A 24,363-nucleotide genomic window follows, 5' to 3' on the forward strand; every position below is an offset into this window, starting at 1 on the left:
TTTTTTTTTTTTGGGGGGGGGGGTCCAGGCTGGGTGGGTACTGCGCGAGCCAGTTGGCGCACTACTGAGTCAATGAAGTACTAGGGTATCCAAGAGCTGTCAGTTCTCCCCGCACATGTGCATTGTCCACCATGCGCTCTTGCGCTGTTGTGCCCACGATTTTCGCCCGACGAACAAGAGAGCCGACAAGAGAACCTCTTTTGCGAAGGAGAGTTCACGGATGTGGGGTTGAGGTAGCGACCGGTGGGAGTTTGCTTTGTAAACACCTTGAAGAAGAGGTTTGGCCCATCGCGTTTCCTCTCCCTGCATTGTGTCCTGACTTGTATTCCTCCCCCTCCCCTCGCTAATTTAATACCGATTTGCGCTGCGGGTAATGAAATAAATAAAATATACAAGCGCGTAACGCCCATAGAGCTTGCAGAATTAGCGCAGTGTAAAACTATTAAGATAACTCAATGCTAGGCACCTTCTGCTACTATGAGGAATAAAAAAATACTACAACCGCAGCAGGCTCTTCAGTCAAGACAAATTAGCTTGGTTAATGCGCTTTCAGGGAAAAACGAACCAAAAATGGTTGTCCGTCACTGCCTAGCGAAGTCGTCAGAGCGGTATGCGTGGCCATAGCTTAACATTGTCGCTAACCATGTGTGTAGCTTTTGTCCTGCATACTCACTTCGTAAAGCGGTACTGGCTCGACTTTGATGGTATTGCACTGGGCAAACACGGACGTACTTATGTGCTGTGTAAATTCTCTATCGCGTCCGAAAGCGCTAGCTGCCATATAAAACAGGGTTAAACAGCGTGCTCTTAATCCTGTAAGTAGATTGTTGCTATGCGAGGGAAAGAGCGGTAGAGCAATGCATAGATAGAGCTAAGCACAGGGCTGCTTCACTAGGATCGCTTCTATCATGGCACTCATATGCACTGTCCAGGTGCATTTCTGCCATCGTCGTCACCGTTGCCGTGATGTCCCATATAATACAAGAGCGATAACACCGCCGCCACGAGCCACATGTCGTATGTGCGAGTGAAAGCGTACGAGGGTGAGCCGACGATAGCGACTCAATCTCTCGCGCCTAAGGAAGGAAAGCTGGGAGGGAGCGCGCCGTTTTCTGACGCGCGCAAGACACCGGGAGGTTAGATGAAAGGGGGGGCGGGGGGGGGGGGGGGGGCTGGCGGCGTTATCCTCCGGCGGCTGCGGGATATGGCGCACTCACACTCGGCCGCGGAAGCACTATCGCTATCGCTATCGCTATCTTGAAAGCGATATACGATCTACAAAGCCCACCGAGTCCTGATAGCTTCGTGTACGCTGTGCTTTCGCCTTTTAGTTCACCTTGAAGTGAGAGGTCACAGGAAGGTCTGTTCGCTCGCTGCTGTTGCCGGGCATCCTTACTACAGCGGTTCGAAGCAGTTTGCGTGGTCATCCAGTGAGGTGTGTTCATGTTTGCTCGCGCGCGCTTGACACCAGGCTTGTTAAAGGGACACTAAAGCGAAACAATAAATCAGTTTTGACTAATGAAGCATTCCTTGAGAGCCCTGCAGGCAGTCATTTCAAAATAACAGTATGATTATTAAATGAGAACATGAAGGTACAAGTATTAGTATTTGAATCTCGCGCCGAAGCCGCAGCGCCGGTACGTCAGCGTGACTTCAGGGATTCCAAAGTATGTTTTCGCGTTTAGGCCGCGTTGGCTAAATAAAGGTTCCCGAAACTTGCCATGTTTGATATTTGGTTCATTTATAACACATTCTAGTAAATCTGTACCGCTATATATGATTAGTATGCCCTAGAAGATGCCACCAAAATTCAAGACGTCACAGCGCCCACGTGTGGGAACTTGAGTAGGCGTCGCCACCAGTATTTCGTTCTTGCGCTTTTTCTGGCTTACCAAACGTCTTACCGTAGTAAGAGTGGTGATTTTGGTGTTGTAGAACGGTAATTTACTGACGTAGAAGAAATCATTTTTCACTTTAGTGTGCCTTTAATCTAGTAAGTGAATTTTTACGTGTTTGAGCGCCTGATAATACTACCATCCTTACTTAGTTTAGTTGTATACTGATTCGCTATCGCAATCGATGGTTCGCCTTTCGGGTGGAACTGCAATTTTTGGGATATTGGTCAACTACATACCGGTCAACTAACATACCGGTCTGCCAAAGGAGAAAGCACTCTAACGCCTTATACCTACTGGATGCTTCTGAAGTGAACCACAGTGACTGGACTTTAGCCGTAATGGTAGCAACGTAGATGCTGGTGTACAACCAACTGAAGGGTGAATGATTTCCTCATGTTCGCGAAGTTTTCAATCAATAACTTATCAGTAGCGTAAAACACCAGCGGGATCTTCCCTCAAAGAGAGGAATACTACTTTAAGTAGTGAATGGGATAACAGAAGCTTTCAGCAAGCAACACCGCTTAAAGGACGCTACGCACAGGCGTCGCACTCGGGCAATGATGGAGAACCAAGGTAGGGCCATCGTAGCTGCAGCAGTATTGAGTCCGCGGGCCACAGTTCGAGAAATACAGCAGCCCCCGTTTTCAGAGATGCATCTTAAGCTGAAGCACATGCTTGGCTTAATCTAAGTGACGCTGGGAGAGGACTGTTGAAGCTAGGTTGAAGAGGTGCATCGCCAGCGGATAACAGCTTCTTCGTGAAGAAAACAAAGCCAAACGCCTGCAGTTTGCGAAGGATCTGCGAGGGCTGGACACCACTCGACTTGAACGCGTCGTGCGTTCCGATGAAAGCTCGTTGACGACTCAGTGAGACCACAGGCAAAGAGTGTGGTGCCTTGGAAACTGTGGGTAGGTGGCGTTTCGTGTTCAAATGTTATTATACCGCTTTAAGAAATATGAACTGAAGCTCAACATAATGATTACCCTTATATCTTCTTTTTACATGACGTTTACCCGAAGGCCTTGTGTAATATATAAATATAGCCACTTTCAAATAAGATAACCGTTATTTCGGAGACATCCCGTCATCGATGGCGGCGACCGAGAAGTGGCGGCGGATACCGGGCTATTAGTCACTAACAACCCAGAAATTATTCATTACCCTTTCAATGGGCTCATCGTAAATGGTATATCGAAGGGAGCTTCTGCACAAGTGACATCGACTTTTGCATCTGGAAATATGCCGTTAACCGTGAAACTATGGCAAGACAAATTTCTTGCTATTTTAGTGCGCCAAACCCAAACTACAGCGACCGCAAAGCTGCGGCCGTCAAGTTCTGCTTACGTCAGCCAGCAGCGGCCGGCCTGCACACTGCGGCGTCGAGGAGCCTGGAACCGCAACGCGCCGGCTGCCCCCCGTTTGAAAGGGAAATAATTTATTTGAAAGAAGGCAGAGAGATGGGCCTCAGCTGGTGCCCTCTAGCTTTCAAGTGTGCACTAGGAGCCCTTTGTAAAGCATTGTATTTTCAACCCTTCAATAGATGATCTAGTGGATGTCACTGAAGCTGGACGTATTTGTTATAGTTTAAAGGCAAACTCCGGCGTTTTTTTTAACCGTATTAGGATATTTCCATTTTCAAATGGCATTGACAGTCCTGTCACCGGTAGGGCCGGTGGTTCAGTTTGCTTAGAAATTCATAAACAATTTTAACTAACCAATAAACGAGACACCTAAACCGGAGCGGGTAGCTGCTTCGTCAGAGATAAGGTCCGCGTGGTAGCGCTCAGCCACGCCAAGCACAGCCGCCGCCGGAGTAGAACCCTCCCCTTTCCCCTTTCCCCCAATACCCCCGGTTCCTTGCGCGCGGTGAGAGACGACCCCCTTCCTTCCCGCCTTCCTCCCTTGCGCGGGTGAGATCAAGCGACTTACTTCGGCTCACACTCGCAGGCTTTTACTCGCACCTACAGCATACGGCATGTGACCACGGTGTTATCGCCCTTGCACTTTATGCGGTGCCTCACGGTGACGACAACGGCGGAAGTGCGCCTTGAGTGTCCTTATATATTCACTAGCGCAATAAAACTGTCAACAGAGGAAATTATTTGAGAATGCCGACTTTACAAGCCACAGTAGCCGAAGGCGAGGAGGACAGCCTGCACAAGCGTATGTAGCCTCAACTAATGTTTGTAGAGCTACAAGTGGTCTTGCGCGGTCTGAGTTGGCGGCTGTGATTGTGGGCCTGTGCTCCCTTTACCGCTCTCTGTTTTTTATTCTTGTCACCTCCCCTCCCCTCTCTCCCCAGTGTAAGATAGGAAGATTGAGTTTTGCCTTCTGCTTAATCCCCTTGCCTTTCCGGTTTCATGACTCTCTCTCTCTCGAGTTACCTGTTGTGGATGAAGCAGATTTAAGTGACCTTATAGATTTAGGCACCATACCTTATCTGTCTTTAAACGACAGGGGAGTGGTCTAACCCTCATTCACGAATTACCTGAAGAAGATAGATTGCAGTTTTTAGATATTAACATCACTTTAACACCAGATCACACGTGTTGGATGTACTTACCACGAGCCCGGAAAGACCTGTTGCCTTTTGAGTCCGCTCATTCTAAGACGGTAAAACGCGCCATTGTTATGCTGTGTCTGAAGGAAGCCCTGCAGAAATCATGTGTACACCTGGTAAAGGACAGCCTCAACAATCAGATTGGCAGGTTACAAAAGGCTGGTTTTCCCGTTTCCGTCGTGGCTGCAGTGGCAGAGAAGCTTCTGCAAAGCTTGAAACCTAGAACACCTCAAGATGGTGGCGGTCAACCGAAGACCAGACCGGCGGTTCTCCCCTATATTCATAGGGTGTCCCACAACCTAAAGAATGTAGCCAATCGCTACGGTGTGCCGGTGGTATTTTCTGCCCCGCGCAAGTTGGCCTCTTTGTGCCCCCGGATTGTCTCCGGTGAGGAATGCATGCGAGACTGCACGAAACGTCACGCCGCCCAGTTTGTCAGGTGTTCGGTCGGGGCTGTGTATGAAATTTCCCTGACGTGTGGAAAAGTTTACATTGGCCAGACGGGCCGTTGTATAAATGAACGACTAAGGGAACATAAGCTTTCTATGGTTAACAAAAAAGGGTCAAATTTGCCCTTACATTGCGGCGCATGCCCTTTGGCTACTCCTGATAAAGCATGCCAGCCTTTGCTGGCTAGAACCAAAACCTTAAGGCGCAGTCGTAACCAGGTAGCACGTGAACTCGCAGAAGCTTTTTACATTGATAAGTCAGGTCATGATTGCGTAAGCGATTCTAGTATCAGTTTGTATAAGAAAGAGAAAACGTTCTTGGCATGTGCGCTTAGGCAATGATTAGGCAATAAGAATCTAGGTATATATATTTGTGTTCTTTCTGAATAAAATCAGTCGCGAGTTTGCGCCCGTCGATGTCCTTACTCGTCCGTGTCTCTTTTTTTAGCGCAATTCCCTTCTTTAAGTATGTACGACCGACTCGCCCAACAACGTGCTCTCATGAAGCAGATTATTCGAGCAAGCAGCCGGCAACAGAGAATAACATAGTTGTAGTCACTGTGGGAGTATGCTGCTGTCGCAGTAAATAAGTTCATAGCGGAAGGAAAGGATGGTCTGCTGTCCTTTCCTTTTCTTTCTGGAATCTAAGTTTCATTTGTGACGTATTAGATTTTCATTAAACCTTTATATACATATAGTCATTTTCTCCAATATCTTTCTTCGCCCAACCAAACTTTCAGGCTTCTCAAGAGGATAGCAATCAAAAACGCGGGGATGAAGGAGATGAACCTACTTAGGCTAACCTACGTCCACTCTTTCATCATTGGCTGAATCACCTACGCTATCCCGCACCTAAAAACAACTAAAGGAGAGAGAGACAATGTAGACACCCTCATCAGGGAAGGAGCCAAACCTCCCTAGGTTTTCCACCGTGCACATCAACCGAGACGAACCTCAACCTAGGAATGTCAAACACCCTAGAGGAAATGTGCGAGGCGAAACTCACGGCACAATATGTCAGACTAACTGGCAGCAAAACGGGCAGATCTACCCTTAGAAAACTGGGCTAGCAGAGCCCTGAATCGCGAGAGGGGATAACCACCATCCCCAAAGAAATTGCCAACAGGTTAAGAATACCCCGCGCCCTAAGAAACATGCACCCCATACACAGCGAGGTATGCAGGAGAAGCAGAATCTACAGACTCCAAAGCTCCCTCTTCCAAAAAACAAGGGGGTAGTGTACACCGATGCGGCAGAGTACCCAGTAGGGCACTGCGCTGCAGTAGTAATGAGCGACAAAGGCGAGCTAATCTCGAGCTGTAGCGTGAGACACTCTTCACCAGAGGAGGCAGAGATGGCAGTGATTGCCCTGGGAATCACAAACCCATCAATCAAAAAAAATTATCACCGATTCTAAAATTGCAATCAGAGCCTATGACACCGGTAAGGTGTCCAAAAAGGCCAGCAAAATTCTGCAAGAGGGCGAGTAGAACGTACCCTATGACCTAATTAGAATAACATGGGCGCCCGCCCATAGCGGACTCACTGGGAACGAGATCGCCAACGAGGTCGCCCGAGGAATCACACACTGGGCCCCTGCGCAGGCAGACCACTCCCTGTCCAAAAAGCGACAAAACCACATACCGAGAAATTCTAGAACACTTTAGAATGAACAGGAGAAACCCTCCCATAGATAGATCTCTCACAAAGAAGGAAGAAGTAATCTGGCGAAAACTGCAGACGGGTGCCTTCCCAAACCCGTATATCTTACACAAATGGCATCCTGAGGTGCACTCTTCCAAATGCAAAAACTGTGTAGGCATAGCAACCCTAAATCACATGCTCTGGACTTGCCCAGTGCTAAACGGTCTACACGGGAACAAATAGTCATGGGAATCCTCCCTCCATAGCCAGGAAGAACAAGCCCAAAAACAAGCCATCGGTCAAGCTTAGGGTGCTTGCCGGAAGCAAACTGATTCCGGCCGACGTCTAGGGGGGAGGTAGACGGTGAAAGAGGGAGCTGCGTCTCACCCCGATCACCCATGCTCTCTGACGGGTGCAAATAAAGTGCTTTCTCTCTCTCTCTGTCTGTTCGGAATATAACATACTTACTCAACATTTGTATCAGTTCTTTCACAATTGAAATTTTATTTTAAACTACCCGCTTTTTGACCAGTGCTCCAGGAAGGGTATATGCCATCAACTGAAATGCTATATACAGATACATGTATATTTTGTACTGTAATAATAAAGTAATTCTTGAATATCGCACCTATACGTTTTAACACTATCGTTACGTCCCGACACGTAATGTTTAATTTGCTATGCTTGGTGTTTCATTTGCCGCAAGAAGTGGCAAGTACATAACATCATGTAGGCATTCAAACTAGCAATTTTTTCACTGTAGATGGCACCACTGGAACGAGCTCACGCGGAGCGCGCACTGAAGAAGATAACGAAGCTCGAAGGCGGTTGAAGGACTTTTTCAACGTCTCTGCTTTACATCTACAAGCGACCAAGGCAACAACAGCCAGCGTGCACGAAAGCATCACACCGGTGAGTGATTGTACGCTAATTTTCTGCTTTGATTACCGATGACTGGACGATGGGCCACTGTCCATGCAGGCGCCACTCGAACACCTTTCCTACTGCTCGCCGATCCGCAAGGCTGCGAAGGAACTGATCCGTTCCTTCATAGCCTTCTGACTCACTGCTGCTGTACGCTGGTATGCGATTTCATCACGTCCTTCGTCGCCCACCCCTGTCTCATATGTCTATTGCCCCATCCCCTACCCCCAGCGTGGGACAACCACCTAGGTGCCTCTCTGTTCAGTATCCCCGCCACCCAGGTGTCAGCGTCATCTGGGGCAAACGATTGCAGTCGCGATGCAAACCGGGTTCAAATAAGGATCCGTTTCTAGCCATACAAAAATCTACATATGGCAGTCGGCGTTTACGGCTGGCGCACATGTGCCACGCTATGTTTATATCATGAAGCTTACAAGTACGAGATCGTAGGTCAACTTTAGCATGAAGGCGTAATGTTAGGCGCCCTAATAATTCGAGTTGATCTACGGAACATTACAGAACTTCAGAGCAAGAGGGACGACTGAAGCAAGGATCAGAATAGAAGCGCTGGCGGCAATCACAGTCTTCCATTTGTTAGCTTCCTGATTGGCTAAGAGACGCAGAAAAGCAGATTTCGTTATGCTTCCATCTGAAAACAGTCGCTGGTGCCTGCTGAGTTAACCTTTCACATTCTTCTCTGATTCGAGGGTTACTCGCATGGCCTTTAGCATTATAGTTGTGGCGCTAGCGACGAACTAACGTAATTTATAACCCCTCGTGCGAATAAAGTGGTATGTCCTTGTCAAGGACTCGCTTTTCTTGCAAGCTCGTGTATGCATGTATATATTTATATATATCCCCCCGTCCCCCCAACCTATACTACAATGCAGTAGGAGAATTTCGCGGTGCATAAACTAGAAAGTCAGAATGTTCGAAAGGAGCGAGCACACACTGTTATAGACAAAGGCCCATAAGAACTGAAAGCGTGTTGAGTTGGTAGTAATTCACACTGTAGGTCCCGCAATAAGCACACGCACGAGAAGAAAGGCGTGTCGTCCTTATCTTTCCTCCTCGTCGTTGTGTTTGCTGCGCAATTATTTAATTAGATTCTGGAGTATTATATGCCTAAGCCGCAATCTGACCCATAGGCAGGCCGTAGAGAGATACTCTGGATTAATTTTGACCATCTGGGGCTCTTTCATTTCGCCTTCATTGAATGAGGCCCCCACGAAGGGGATTCGATCCCGAGACCTCGTGTTCAGCAGCGTGAAGATAACGCCACTAAGATACATTGCGCAACCCACAATGTGCGACCAAGAAACTCTTACGTGCACTGACACGTCCTTGTTTATTCAGTCCATGAGCCCCACTTCTTCATGCTCCCAGACTTTGCTAGTCGCTGCTGCTGCTGCCGCTGCCTTGTTGAATAGCTTACATACAGTAAGCCACGTGTTTAATGGAAACGCTTATATTTCCGCCTGTAGTACTACTACTACAGTTGTGAGCGTTCCCGGCTCGGTTCTCCTAGGCATTAGGCAATGAAACAGCAAAAGCTAAATAAATATTTTGACGGCAATAATTATACGCTTTCAAACGCACAGAGTCCTCTATAAAAACCTGGCTTTCTATGAATTACTCCCCGTGGATACGCCCCGAAGTGCATCATGTTCTTTATCGCAGGGATGGTTTCTAATAATCCCTCCACGTGGTTTGGGGCGTGTGCTTGGTTAGTTTTTCGTCAGTAGGGGGCGGCATTTACGGAGAGTGTGACATAAATGCAGGCAGATTTAGAGCTCGGTAAAATAAAGAGCAGACCCATCCCGGACATTGTGCAGCGAAACTAGGCCAAGCGCTCAGGAAAGCTCATCGTTCCGATGTCCAACAGTTCTCGCGGGCTTTCGTGGGTCACGGGTTGAGGTGTGTCCGTGTCTAGGTGCTCTGCGATTCAAGGGCATAGTTGGTATGGTGAGAAACATGGTTCAGAAGGTGAACGGTCACTTGCTGGATACCGAGAAACCAGCTGACCTAAAAAAGTGATGATCAAAATGAAAAATAAGAAAAAATGCACACAACATGTCTTCTTCAATAGTAATAGCGTACGTATTCTATACGTACGCTATTAATATTGGATTCACCTACGATTTACTGAAACTAGATCTTTAAATGTGCCACATTTGTTTGTTACTGCTGCCGCAGTGAGCGAGTCTTGCCTCCGAAGGAGCCGTCTGAATGATCTTTTCTTTTTCTATTTCAGGACCTGCAAGCAAAAAAGTGCTGGCGAAACGATGTGCATGTGCGAGACTCTTTTCGAGATCGCCTTGTTGGGCCTCATTTGCCTGGTGAGTCCCCCTCCACTCGTACACATAGCGAGCGTAATGTTTTTACTACGGGCGAGAGGGCAACAAAAGACCTTCATAGTCGCCATGATTTCATGCTTGAGACAGCGTGAAGAAACACGTCGAGACAAAAGAAAAGTGTGAACAACTGTTTAAAATACTGATTCGAGCAAGGTTATCACACGCACGAATAACAGCTTAGGCGGTCTATAGACCTACGTGGCCTTTTCCCACATGGGAGTGGCCTTGATGCCCTGCTTATATGCTGCACTCAGACCTTATACAGAATGAAGTTGCCAGCGCTCCTCGTTCGGACTGTCTTTGGTTCAGATATTTTAAATAGGTTCGCAGTAGGTGGTCTGCGCACAATAAACGAAAAGCAAAGCACTACAAGTAGTGCCCTCGAGTAGCGTACAGCGACCACAAAGCAGCGCGCAGCCAGTGCACTGCTGCATCGAGGAGTCCGGAACCGCAACGCGCTGGCTGCGGCCTGTTTGAAAGAGAAGTAATTTATTTCAAGGAATAGAGAGACATGGGCCTCAGCTGGCGCCCTCTAGCTTTCGGGTGCGCACTAGGAGCCCTTTGTAAAACATTGTATTTTAAACCCACCATGATATAGTGGACAACACTGATGTTGTACGTATTTCTTATAGTGTAAATGTAAACTCTGCCGTTTTTTAAACCATATTAGGGTGTTTTCACTTTCAAATGGCATTGACAGTCCTGTCACCGGTAGGGCCGGTTGTTCAATTTACTTAGTAATTGAACAGTTTTAACTCATGACCAATAAACGAGATACTGAAACTGGTAGCTGCTTCGTTAAAGATGAGGTCCGCGTGGCGGCGCTCAGCCTCGCCATGCGTAGCCGCTGCAGGAGTAGAATCGCCCCCTCCCCCCCCCCCCCTTACCATACCCCCGGTTGATTGTGCGCGGTGAAAGACGGCGTCCTTGCTCCCAACCTTCCTCCCTTGAGCGGGTGAGATCAAGCGACCTACTTGGGCTCAAGGTTGTGCGTGCGATGTGAGAGCATTGCACGAGTAATGCAAAGACGTGGGATCGTTCCTTACCTGCCCGGGAAGTTGTTTCATACTCTTTCACTTCAATTTATTTATAATTTCTTTATTTTCAATTCGTAAGTACAAGAACTATCCCCTGTGTTTTCTTTGGTGTCTCTGTTTGTTGGCTTCTGGTGATATGACTAACAAAAATCGGGCGCCTCGGTTAACCCCCTTTCTTCTGGCATATTACATAACGATGGTGTCGAATCCGGCAACATTGATGCCTTCAGGTAGCACGTGTGGCTTTACTGACCAGTTGCCTTCACCCTAAAAGATCGCGTACTCGTGACGCCTGCGGCAGACAGGATGTTCCACATCCGCCGCCAAGGATTCTGAGTGGTTGGCGGTGACTAACACTCCCAGGGTTAGCTAGTACCTAACAAAGTTGATGGCAAAACGGCACCGGGGTAGCTCAGTTGGTTAGAGCATCGCACGTGTAATGCGAAGACGTGGGATCGTTCCCCCGCCCTCCCCCTGGGGGAAGTTGTTTTTCCATCCCCTTTCCATTCCATTAATTTTTAATTTTTTATTTTTAATTAGTAAGAACAAGTAAATTCCCTTGCGTTTTCTTTGGTGTCTATGTTTGTCGGCTTCTTATGATAATCTTGATTCTGGCAATTTATCTTTTTTATGACATATGTGTCGTTAATAAAACTTTTATGCGTGAAAAGTGCATTGATTCTGCTTTTTGTTTATGTATGACATGACAAATTCAGTACAATGGTTCGTTCAGAAAGAAGTTCTGGCGTAACCTACAAAAGAGACCGATTTTCCTCATCGTAAGGACAGAGTTAAAACTTACTGCGTCTGATCGCTTTCTTCCGCACTGAAGAAAGCTTCCCTCGCCCCTCATAGGGACGAAGAGAAAGGGCTGCCTTCGCTGAGCAGTACATAAGCTCGCCGCAGACAGACGCGCATGACAACGAAAAGTTGCAACAAAAACCGCGAATCATTGTGGTGAAGCCGCTTTATGTCACTCTAAAAGCTTCCTTACTGAAGGACCGTCGGTGAAGGCTTCCTTGGTGCTTCCTAAGCATAAGCTTGCTCCGAAGGTACCTTCATGCGTCCTTGTTCTGCTCCTGGCCCTGAACGAGCGCTTTACCTCAGTGCTCGCCCACGTGAATTATCCTTGCGCATGCGCGCTGTCGCACGGCTACTTGGAAACGCGAGAACGGCACCAGGCGTCAGCATTCGTTTCAGTCGCACGTTCGGCAAGAGCGGCGCTTAGAGACGCCGGTGTGCCTGTGTTGCTGGAACACATCAAGGTTAGCGCTCGACTGGGGTCGTTTCTCACGATGAGTAAGCAAAACCGGAAGAAAGCCTCCAAGCGTCTCTGTATTATAAGCAGTTCAACTGAAAAGGTATGTGAGTATTCATCTTATTTATTGCAGTAGCAATTATGTGGAAACTCCAAACGTAATTCGGCCGTTCGCGTCGGTGTCGGCGTCGGCGTCAGCGTCTCGGTGAGGTTCCGTACAAATTAGAACGGCAATAACGCCATCGTCGCGCGCCCTGCGATGTATGTGCGAGTGAAAGCGCGCGACGGGAGCCGACCATCGCGTCTCTACCTCGATCGCGCGAAAGGGATCAAAACCATCGATCAAAACTACAAGAGCAAGCGCACCGTCAATGTCGCTCGCGAGGCATCAAACTTTGCGAGACACCGGGGGGATGGGGGGGGGGGGGGGGGGGCGGCGTCCTATTCCAACTGCAACTGCGCATCAAGGGCCCGAGCGCGGTCGCGCGGCGTATCTTTAGAGCTTCCTGCGTTGGCGTCAGCGTCTACGTGCGTCGGCGGCTCGTGTGTGTGTGCTCTGTGTCCTCGGCGCTTACTTTGCGTTGATGCACAGGAAAACACGCAGATCACTTCGCTCGCTGCTGCCGCCGCATTTCCTCACGCCAGCGTTTTGACAGCGATTGTCCGCTGCCATCGAGTGTGATGTGTTCATGTTTGCAGGGCGCGCGTGACACTATGCTTGTTAATTTAGTTTGCCAGCTAATGTGCACAACTTGATATGACCGATGAAGGTGCAAGCCTTACTTTGTATGGCTGTTTGCTAATTTGCTATTGAAATCAGCGCTTCGCGTTTCTGGCGAAACTGCGACCTTTTTTTATATTGTGTAAATGTGTTCGCATAACGGCTTATAAGGGATGCTCCCGAACCCAGGCGTCCGGCAACTGTTGCTTAGGCGAGGGCGGATGAAGAGCGCATTCCGACTCCGCTTGCTTCCTCCAACGGTAATTCGCTAAAAGGAGGCCTCACGTAAGGTTAGGAAGCAGTCAAAAGAAACGAAGCTTTGATTGTTCGGCCATAAGAAAAATTGCCGCACACATGGTCACACAAAGCACAGAATCACAGCAGCGGTGAGTCGAGCCGGTAACGACAGGCCTGGGGCGCATTCAGAGACTTCTATTTAGGTGTTTGCTCAGCAAGCAACGGCCTTCTCTGTTGCACCTGTCCTGATTACAGAGAGACTGAGACGCTTAAGCTCAACATCGTCGAATTTGGGAACTCGAAGCCCAGGATATGGCGTGCCGCCGCCAGGGCAAATTCGTTGAGTGAGTGATCGCCGCCTGCCAGAAGCAAATTCGTTGATCGGTTTGTCTACAGAACCGTCGTGCGCACCATGACTCGCTCTTGGCTTTCGTGAGGCAGCTTTTAATTTCATGCCTTTGTAGACGCTGCTCTATGTAGCAGCTTCTCTATTGGCATGCATAGTGCTGTCATTTTTATATAAATGCGTCGTCATCGTGAATACCGACGTGTTTCCAACTGCATTCTTCTGAGACCTATCGCCTATTATATTCCTCCGAACTGCCTCCAATCCTTTTCAAACTTCATTTTCAAATGATTAAGTAAAATAGCAACACCGAGTATGAACTCAGGTGCCTTCGAAAGTTCATATGTATGTGGATTTTCAGCTTGAACTTGTTGGTGTCTCACAAAATCAGGAAATCAACGGGGCAAGTTGGGCGCAAGTTGACTACACATAGACTGGGTTCGCTAGGGCAGAGAGCCATTGGCCATAGATAAACTAGGTTTACTAGGACAGGTAGCCATGTTGTTGCGTGTGTTCTGCGTCCGCATGTATTTTACGGCATTGATTTTCTTATGTAGGGAAGCGTTTTAGTTATACTATTGCCGCCGGGCTTCGAAAAAACTGTACTCAATTGACATAGGCTGTTGTGTCGTACAGACTACGATGAACAATGTAGTGAGTTTCACATACCTCGACATGACATAAAACTCGAAAACTCTGCGCAAACATGACAACCCACAACACCATATCGTTTTTTCTGTTTTTTGTCACTGCAAAAAGAACCAGTTTTTATTATATTCATTATGAACAGTTGGTCAGTTTCTTTACGGAGGCGGAAGTTTTGTTTCTGGTGTCTCACGGAATAGTCAAAAAAGAAACTTGCAGTTCGCCTTTCGGGTGAAGCATCGAATACGATAGCAAATTAGTGGAAAGCAATACGAAATGAGGTTAGTAGACTTATAGGCCATGTAAACTTATAAACACAAGCATAGTAGCTAAATTACCAAGCATGGTGTCGTGCGCTCCCAAGCAAACATGTATGTCACTCGATGACTGCGGGAACTCGCTGTCAAAACTCTGGAGTGAGCAAGAATGACAGCAGCAGCAGCGAGCGAAGTGACCTTCGTGCTGCGACTCAGCATCAACGCGCACTAAGCAGCGCAAAGATAGCGCGCGGCGGGTTTTGTCCCAGGCGCACATGGCTTTCACGATACAGCGGCCCGGGTGGGTGCGTGCGGCCACCCAGGCCTGCTGGAGTAGGGCGCGTTCCCCTTCTCTGCCCTCCGCCTCGAAACCTTGAGCGCGACGGAAGACGGCGCACTTACGCAGACCCGATTCTCTCCCATGTGTGCGCAAGGTTTAGCCGCAATCGCCCACTCACCCTCGCAAGCCTTCCCTCGCACATGCAGCATACGGCACGCAGCATAGCCCTTGGACTTTACACAGAACCTCACGTCGACGTCGACGGCAGAAACGCGCCTAGAGTGTGCAATTGCTCTCGTAATGAAAGTGCTTTGTGGTTCCGATCGCACCACTCAATAACGTGAACCGAGTTGTAAACCAATAATGCAAATGAACTGGCTTGACTTTGGTGAGAATACTGTAGAATTCTCTGGGTAAATTTCATGTGGGCGTCTCTTAGGCCGAACGCTGAAATTAAATATGATTGTTTCTTGCAGCTACTCAACGTCTATTACCTTATAATTCCGATCATGACGACGGGAGTAGGTAAGTTACAGTGTTCACACACACACACGCACACACACACACACACACACACACACACACACACACACACACACACACACACACACATATATATATATATATATATATATATATATATATATATATATATATATATATATATATATATATTTATATATATATATATATATATATATATATATATATATATATATATATATATATATATGTTAGTGTGTGTGTGATTTATTGCTGAATGCCACGAATACCGCCACATTGTCGAATTAGCAATGTCGTCCATTACGAATCGCTCCAGTAGGGCAGCTAGGGGTTCTCTGGTTGGTTCATATGTATGCCATTACGATATTTGCTTTATCGCAAATTTAGATGTTCGAACAAGTTTCTTTCTCTTGCGCAAGGCGCAATATTAAAGCAGAATGCAGCAATACGATTTTAATAGCGAGTGCGCGGTCAGGCAGCTTTGGCAATCTGCGTTTTCTGTTGTGTTTTCGGCGCTATGCCGGCTCCAAGAGCGGTGGGGTCTGTGGATGAATATTAAAAGCCACAACAGGCTAAAGTGTAGCTGACAATGTTAGCGTGTGCATGACAAAGGAGAGCAACAAAAATAGAGTCAAGAGGTTCTCTAAGTTTTCAGTACTACACCTAAAAAGCCAACAGGCAGTGACATTCGCTTTCGGAGTTAAAGAATCGAGAGCAGAATGAATTTCGGACGTCTGCTTAACGAAAAAAAAAAAAACGGAGACTCACATCGCTGCCTTTGGCAACACCTTAGTCAGAAGACTGCTTTCATCTCGCACATTTCACAATGTGCTCCCACAGCTGAATGTGCAAGCAATAAATGTGCTCGTCGTCTTGAGTCTCACAGTTTTAAACGGATTGGTCGACGTTCACGGGAATATTGCTCGTTCAAAGGATGTAAAAGCAGGGCAATGTTTGAAACATTACATTTCGCATTAACTGAGACTTCGTGCAGAACATTTATTGCAGATTCGTTCTCTTTTACTATGAACCTTGCTTCATAAGGGTCAGTTGAAATAGTGGCGGAAAGGGGCGACCACGTTGCATGCCATTACTCCTGTTCAATGTTGATGCTCATATCGCCCACTTATATTTGTTGATTCTACGTCTCTACAGACTGCTGTCAAACACATAGCGATCTCACTGCCTAGTAAAGGAACAGAGGCACTAATACTTTTTCTTGCACGGCTTTTTATTGCTTCCTTGCAGAAGGCGTTGAGGCGATCATAAATGCAATTGAGTCAGTCGTATTTGCACTTTGTGCCTTGCTCCTGCTCTTGGCCACCATGACTGTAAGATTTTTTTTAGACACTTTTCTGAGATTTCGAAAGTGCACATATTACGTTGCTGGGTCGCTGCACCCAGCGAGTCTACTGGTATTAGGAGACGCCAGACAAAAAATAAAATAAACGTATGGCTGAATTATTTCATGATTCTTAGCATAACAACATCAAAGCTACTCTAGCTGTGAAAAGAGGCTTCGTGGCAAACGCAAGATGGGAAGATGGTCGCAGACGCAGCCTCGTAGTTGGCGCACCAACTCACCGTTATGCCGTGCATTTCGACAGAGTTTGCATGGGATGAAGCTAGTTTTTTGTGTGGTAAGATAGAACACATTGTTATATCAAATGTTATGAGTACAGAACTTAGTGAGTTCGCTGAAGTTTGACAGCGGTGTAGTACCCCGAAAGTACGAAAGAAAACGAAAAAAAAACTTCAGCACCCAAACCTGATACATTGTTTCTGTTTAGTGTGCCTTTAACCTAAGCGGTTGTCGTGATTTCGCACCAAGCGATTTGCGAGAAAAGTACGCAGGCAAATGAAGGCGTGCACAGATTTTGAGTGTGTGTGCTGTTTTCTGCTGGCCGAGTGAACTTATGTGCAGCAGTTGGTAAGCTCTAGTGCTATTTGGTGATCGTGCGCATGACGAATTAAGACCTTTAAATCTGGAGGCGATGGCTAAGTAGGACGATGCTGCACTCTGAACATTGTGCACAGTTTTCTGGGGATAGTGTACGTGTGTGTGCCACTGCTTCAGAAGTAGTTTGGAGCTTGCAAGGAAATTTATTACGCTCGAAGCTGCGTGTGGCTGTACAAACATCGAAGTACATTTGTGGCGACCCTTCGCACGAAGTTGGGAGCATCGCAGTTTTCAGGCGTTAAAGGGTGCTGATGCAAAGCCGCCATAGAAAATGCGGCTACCGCATATACGTTATATTGTATTTGCCGCCTTCCCCGGTTTCAAAATAAGGGGTTCAAAGAGCGCTTGGGTTCATACAGTCAAGCAGACAGAATGTCTCGCAATGCAATTTTCAACTAGGAACACTATGGTGCGGAGTGTAAGCTTTCTCGTCATTCCAGATTTCGGAAAAGTTACATTTCTCTCTACTACCGCTGTCATTCATGCCACATTTCATGGCCGCAATTTTGCTCTTCACGCAATTGTCCATGTTTAACATGCCCGAGCGTCGCGGCTGATGGTTTTTGTAGCCAGGTCTTCATAGCAATACTTGAAATGTGCATCTACATAGCGGCGTTTGATTACAACAATACGTCACAGGCCCACGGGAGGGTCATGTTTTCTTCACACGTTGGGGACAAACGGTTAAAGTCACGCTTTGCGTTTTCCATGCAGGCCAGCAAGAAGTTGTTGGACGCATTCATAGTGTGTACGAAGGCACGAATTTTGTACTATTGCCTCCGAGGTGTCTATTGCCTCATCAAGGTAAGTTAATTTTATACTTAACGCGAAAAAAAAGGCTGCCTCTATGAATCGCGGTTTACTGCCCCCTCTAAGAAAGGTCTTTATACTAGCTGCACCTTATGAAGTGCTTACATGTTGAAGTGCTTAATGCGTAGCAGTAAGGTGGTTATGTCACGCTAACGCAAACTTTATATTTTACCTTCATATGTAACCTACAAATGGCTAACATGCACTGTCTTTCCAAGTGGCCGTGAAACACTTTTCGAAAATAGTAAGAAAGCACTGCCGGTGTGTAGAAGAGGCTACTGCGAACATGTAAGCCAAATACTACGGCGCTGCGTGCGGCGACTAATGTAGAATCTCCTGTCATAAAGATCGCTCACTTTCGCCTCTGCAATGCCTTGTTTCTGCGTCATCGATAGCAACGAAGACCGCCAACGACTATTGGCTCGTGTCAGCATCGCGGCGAAATTTTGAGTAGTAGCATGACTGCAAATGTTTATGCAAATGAGGGAAATGTATCTGTCTACCTTGTCAAAAAGTCAGGAAAAATATTGCAGCTTTGCACTGCTCGTGTACGCAACCTGGTGGCGCGTAGCTGCCTCAGCTGGGCGTGGCCTCCGAGATAAGCGTGCTGTGCTGCGCAGTGTAGAAACTGTGGTTGTCACGGTCTGCTGCGACGAGCCCTCTCAGCGACGAGGCCTCTCAGTGGATGAGGCGATGAATTTTTGGGCGAGACCTTTCCCCCTTTCATCTTCCCTGTGTAGCTACCAGTGCGCTAGTAGAGACGCAATGAGTGAGGCATTAGGCCGTCGGTGTCATAACTACGTCCAACTTGAGGGATTGGAAAAAAATGTCAGAGGCGGGTGATGTGTCACGCGACGCCATTTATTAGTGCAGTCATCTTAAGATTAGATAGGACAGTGTTCCAGAGCCCCTTTGAAATAATTTAGTGATCTTTTCTGTCGTTTGCCGATCAGGTAAAAGGTGGCGTGCGCTTCCCAGCACGATATGCAAAACGCAGGCGATACCAGTTGATACCAGTAGGTTCGTTGGAATTGAGGGGTCTTTGCCCGCGTCTGGCGAGGATGAAGCACGCGGATTCAAAGTTTTCCCAAACACGCTGGGGATGCTTATGTGGCTCTAGGCGTTTGCATTCCAAGCAGGTAACTGCCGTTGCCATCTGTCCAAGGTCTGCAGCTGCAAAGCCTTGCATGTTCCCAACGTCAAGGACCTTTCTAAGGTGTTGGAAAAATTAAGCAGCTACACTGTACGTAATCTATATTAAGCGTAACTTCTGGGAAGCGGTTAATAGAACGCAATACAAATAATGGTCATATGTGCAAATTTGTTATTTTTATTATATGCTGCGTGTAACCTCATGCAATGTTTACGCTTATGCATCACAACGCTCGCGATAATAATACCATTGAATATTTATATTTAATCAGAACATCACTTAGAGGCTATGCTGAATTGATAAGAGTGCAAAAGATTAAGATGTTGTCAATGCTATTTTATGAAACTTATTTGCTTTCCGTTGTGAGTCTTCTGTGAGTAATTTCGTAACAGGATTTTACTTTCCGAGAACAAGAAAGAGAAGCGCCTATGCATAAAAGAGTTCAGTAAGTTATGGGTGTGTGAACGAGTTTGATAGATTTTTGGTAGGAGCTCAGTAGAGAGTTGTTCCTAAAAGTCGCTAGGATCTGTTATGTTAAACGCAGGTGATTTTAGTATTATGGCTTCTTTGGTTGCAGATATGGGCATCGATGCACGTTAGTAAAGAGAGGGTTCGAATATTTGCCCCAGCTGCAGCTTCCTATTGGGGCTCCCACGAGAGATTGAGTACTAATGACGTCTCAACAATCGACAAGCAACGTACGAAAATGCACCGTAACTCCGAACTTGCGTTCCCTACTGCAATCGATGTAAAGGGCCGTTGTGCAATCACTGAACAAATTTTAATGAAGTTTACTCCGTTTAGAAAATGAAATATTTTTGACAGTTTCAAAGAAACCTTTTTGCAATGAATGTTCCTTGGGAATTCACGCATGTTTTGTGTGTGCTTTTGTATATTTCATTCGAGATTGCGTAACTAATTAGTATGTTCTTGTAAGTATTGGGCACATCACCGGAAACCATCTCCTGACCAACTTTGATCGCGGACTAGGTGTCCCTGGGTATATGCCAGTAATCCTGGAAAAGATATGTATTTTTTTAATTCACCTCTGTAGGGTGGACTCAAGCTCGCGTCATAACTTTTTCAGACAAACTTGTCTGCATGTTAATTCTAACGTGCACCACGCTTGTACTTTTCGGCGGCAGCTCTAGATGGCGCAGGGTGTCAAGGCAAACGCTTGAGACCGAAGCGCAGTGACGGTACACGCCTCACACGAGACGCGTTTCGGAGGTGGCACTAGGGTGTGTCGCTGCGTTCCTTTAATGTAACTCGCATTAACGGCGGCAGTGCTGCTCAGACGGTTTCTGCCAGATTTTTTTAACCAACTTCATGAAAGCTGCTGGCAATGTTTTCTAATGATCTCGCGAAAGAAAGTCACATTTATAAAAAGTTAGGGCAATATTTAGAGCATTGTAACTTAGGCGATGTATCGTCTTTCTCTAAGCTTCGTCTTGCATGTAGATCGGTTGAAGATAAAAATAGAATGTAATAATTTATATCTATCATGGAATTGTTTCAGTCTTTCGCGTATGTGTTACTATGTAAGTCCTGCTATAAATTCTGGAATAATTCTTCAGCGTAGTTGTCTCGATAAGTCAAGTTTATCAAATTGCTATGTAGGGTGTTTTTTATCACCGCCAAATTTTTTAAAATTGTCGGTGGAACGTAGCTCAATTCTAAGATTTGAACTATGTTACTCAATACGGCAAACAACACTTCCACAAGCAAGCAAATGTGTCGTTGACTAAAAAGCAAAATTTCGTGAATTGAATTTTTTAATAAATAATTTACAACATGTATCGCAATTTATGAATTGTAGCTAGTGAGTCGGCAAGGTATTTCGACTTGGAACAAATTCTGAGCATGGCACTGGTTTCACGATATGCAGCGTCTAACTTGTGGTAAAAATGCTGTGCCGTTCCATTTACATTTAGGCGTAAACTCCATTTTCAAATCAATAATATTTGAGTCCGGCCTCTTTTAGTGGGTCTGGGCGACCGCTTACATTTCAGAAAACGCTCTTTTATGCATGTAACTGAAACGCGATGTATCTCATTGCACAGAAAACTGGTATCACCCTGAGAGTTCATTCCATGTGCATACGCTTTGCAACCTTGCCGGCTACAATTAGTAAATTCCAAGGTTCAGTAATAAATTACAGAGGTGATTATTAATATTTTAATTAGCCGAATATGTAGTTTAATTTCTACGAGAAGTAATGAACGTCTGATCGTGTAATTTAGTTCCAGGGTTTGATTAGTGCTATATGCAACAGGCGATCTTTCAATTGTGGCACAGCTAAAAGAATCACGTGGGATAATTAATTTTTGTGGGCGAGTTGTAAACGTCTTGATTCAGCGAATTTACTATTGACTCATGCCGAAATTTTCCGCAAACTGTAGCTCCTTAAACTACATTTTTATGGCAGACAGTGAGCGTTTACTTCATTTGTTTACCTTAACATATAATCGAGATCACTTGAGTGGACGCCAAATATTTTAATTTTTTCCTCGTGTTTATATGTGCACCAAATCTATGAGGACTGTAATTGGTTCAATTTGTAAAACGTCTTTTTGTGAACAAAGCACCGTTTCGTCGATTCACTAAGGTTGCTGCATTTCCCAAATTTCGTGAAACCAAAATTTTAAGAAGGCTTTCCTGCCTGGCATTGTGCTCTTGCGGCACAGCGCATTGTGGGGCTCAATGAGGTATGAAAAAAAAAGGATAGCAAACTAAGTTAATCAAAATGGTGCAAAGCACGCGCACATGCATAGTGGTTAGTTTTCCGCAGCTACAAAGGCACGGTTAGTAAATTCGGGAATAGCTCTGACAGCTGCAAGAATCGCTGGTCCATCCACAGAATTCTCATCGTGCGAGTCCTTAAAGGAGAGCACGCAAATTTTTCTTCGAGGAAAAATCTCTACAGAGCTCTCTTGTGATAAGGAGTCGAGAAAATACTTCCTCTTGCACTGCAACTTCTTTTCCCATGTGGCCGAAAGGCAGCCACGTTTCGAGCGCAGATATCAACCCAGGCGGAAATAAAGAGAAGGGCGACACTTTTTTTATGCGAAGCATATTACTAGAGCTCAACCCAGCTCCTCAGGCGCGGCGGTGTCGCCTTCAATACCACGTGACACCGTGACGTCACGACAGAGGAGAAACGGGGCTCCAACTCGCGCCGTCGCTCGCGGCGTCGCCTTCAAGGCTGACCACGTGACACCGTGACGTCACGACAGAGGAGAAACGGGGCTCCAACTCGCGCCGTCGCTCGCGGCGTCGCGGTGGGATATAAGCAGCTTCGCTTGCCTCTGCTAGACACTCACGAGGTGAGATGCCTCCTGGAGACAGAGCTGCTCGTTGGAATGAGAAGCGAAGGTTGCGGCGTGCTACAGAGACTGATTTTCTAGGTGGCTTTGCTAAGGCGCAGCGACTACGCGCCCCGCATCGGACGTGGTGAGCGTCGCGCAACGCAGCGTTCGGCGCGACAACGAAATGTGCGCCTGAGCAAGCGCCGCACGCCTGAGCCGACGCCGACGACACCGGCTTTTCTGCGACACGAGCTCCTTAACGCTGTCGTGTTAAAATAAAGGCTAGTATGCTTCGCATCTTGGGCTTAACCTTAGCTAAGCCAAAGCCATTTTTTTTTGTTCTCGATCACCCGAATCACTCGTTGTAATTGAAAAGAGTTGTAAAAAGCAGCACAGACAGAGGTTTGTTGGTGACTGTTGTGACTGTGTGGTTTATGAGATTCCTCTTTCATGCAAGCATCTTTGTATCGGTACTACCAAACGGTGCATCAATGACCGCATGCGCGTACACTCACACAAAGTTCAAAAACGAGCTAAAGATAGTCAGTTAGTTATCACTGTGTTGCAATGAATGCGGCTGCAAGCCATCGTTTAAAGACGTGACCCACCTGTTAACATACCGCGATGACCGCGCACGTCTTATTTCCGAAGCTTTCCACATTCATGTTGGCGGCGAAGCTTGTGTAAGCCTTCACTTTATTTCTCTCGCTATGATTGCATTTTTCTCCCCTGCGCATGCTGAATTCTGTTGACTCTGAGCTTTGAGTTAGCGGCGGAGTATATATAGGCTGACTGAAAGAATAAAGACACTTGGTCGTTAGCGCTGTTGTTTGTGTCCCTCTCCTCGTCCTATTGTTTAGCGCTGTTTTTACTGCTCGTAATCATGAACCAACCAGCCCTAATGCGTACTCTTCTGCAGTTTTTTGCCTCAGTCTTTTCCATAGTGGCCGATTTGCCGCGAACAGAGTATAGGAATTTTGGTTTTCTTTAATGTTTTGCTTCACAGGGCAGTTAAAGTATAGGTTGTTCTCGTTAATTCACCAAATGTAATTCCAATTTCTTTAGCACTTCTGCTTTTCCCGTATATTTAAGAAGTAAATCCGGATAAGACACGAAAATTTGTCTGCACACAATGAGCACCAAGGAAGTTGAATTTTTTCTCCTTATCAGGTTCTCCTTACAGGCGATGATTCCCCTAAAGTAAGTATGTCCCACGTGCAAGGGATGATGATGTGCCCTTCATTAAATCTGGTGAGGAAAGGGCCCATGTAATCCTCAGTATAGTAGTTGGAACACACACACACACTCGCACACACCCGCACGCACACGCACACATGCCCGTAGAAAGGCGATCGTCATGGTACCTTTCGCGCGTATTAGAATCCTTCATTTAGCAGTGATGGTTATTTCTTAATCAATGCTGTCCGTTCTGATAGTGACCTTAAGAGGAATGTCATCATCCAATTAAAAATTTTGAAGCTATATTGAATATTCACGATACAAAACTTGGGATACAAGGGCCATGTATGATTGATGTAAAAGAAACATTTGCGCTGCGGAAGGCTAAGCTGACTGGTCAAACCATGCCTTAGTACTAATAAGTATTACTTATAAAACATGCACTCAAAGCACGCTCTCAGAGTGCAGTACGCGCAGACTTACTTGAGTGGCAAGACAAATTTAAGGTATTTAAGAATTGTTTGGTAAATATGAAATTTTATGCAAAGGTCAGCGGGAACATCAATTAAATGTAACGTGGCGCTATACGGTAATACAAAAGAGGAGGCTCTCCTTTGGCAGTTGTAATTTTTAATCAGCTCAATCATAGGAAAAAACATCTGTGATTCACTAAACGAAAACTGAGGCGAAGTCAGTAGATATGTACTGGATTTCTCTCGCTAATTTTCCCTATTGTTGCATCATTTTGCTAACCCACTTAACGAATAACTGTTTTAGGACATGTGGAAGTATTGAAGGACTGCCTGATGCTCATAAAAATTTTTAAAACCTCGCTC

The 24,363-nt window shown here is 46.3% G+C and overlaps 1 protein-coding gene across 9 annotated transcripts in view; it reads left to right on the top strand.

Annotated features, from left to right (window-relative positions):
- Nucleotides 1-7,323: 7,323 nt before the first annotated feature.
- LOC139061101 (uncharacterized) overlaps nucleotides 7,324-24,363 on the top strand; it is a 34,371-nt gene continuing 17,331 nt past the window's right edge. For 3 of the 9 annotated variants that reach the window (XM_070540632.1, XM_070540638.1, XM_070540631.1), the window contains exons 1-5: nucleotides 12,068-12,230; nucleotides 15,090-15,138; nucleotides 16,366-16,448; nucleotides 17,792-17,881; nucleotides 23,519-23,548. In XM_070540632.1, coding sequence (XP_070396733.1) covers nucleotides 12,165-12,230; nucleotides 15,090-15,138; nucleotides 16,366-16,448; nucleotides 17,792-17,881; nucleotides 23,519-23,548 — 318 coding nt within the window. In that variant the 5' untranslated portion in view covers nucleotides 12,068-12,164. Of the gene's footprint in view, nucleotides 7,464-7,536; nucleotides 7,634-9,729; nucleotides 9,815-12,067; nucleotides 12,231-15,089; nucleotides 15,139-16,365; nucleotides 16,449-17,791; nucleotides 17,882-23,518; nucleotides 23,549-24,363 lie in introns of those variants that run through there. The other 6 variants (XM_070540636.1, XM_070540635.1, XM_070540633.1 and 3 more) reach the window with 5 other exon arrangements.

Source organism: Dermacentor albipictus, chromosome 6 (assembly GCF_038994185.2).
Source record: "Dermacentor albipictus isolate Rhodes 1998 colony chromosome 6, USDA_Dalb.pri_finalv2, whole genome shotgun sequence".
In the NCBI taxonomy this organism is placed as follows: Eukaryota; Metazoa; Arthropoda; class Arachnida; order Ixodida; family Ixodidae; genus Dermacentor; species Dermacentor albipictus.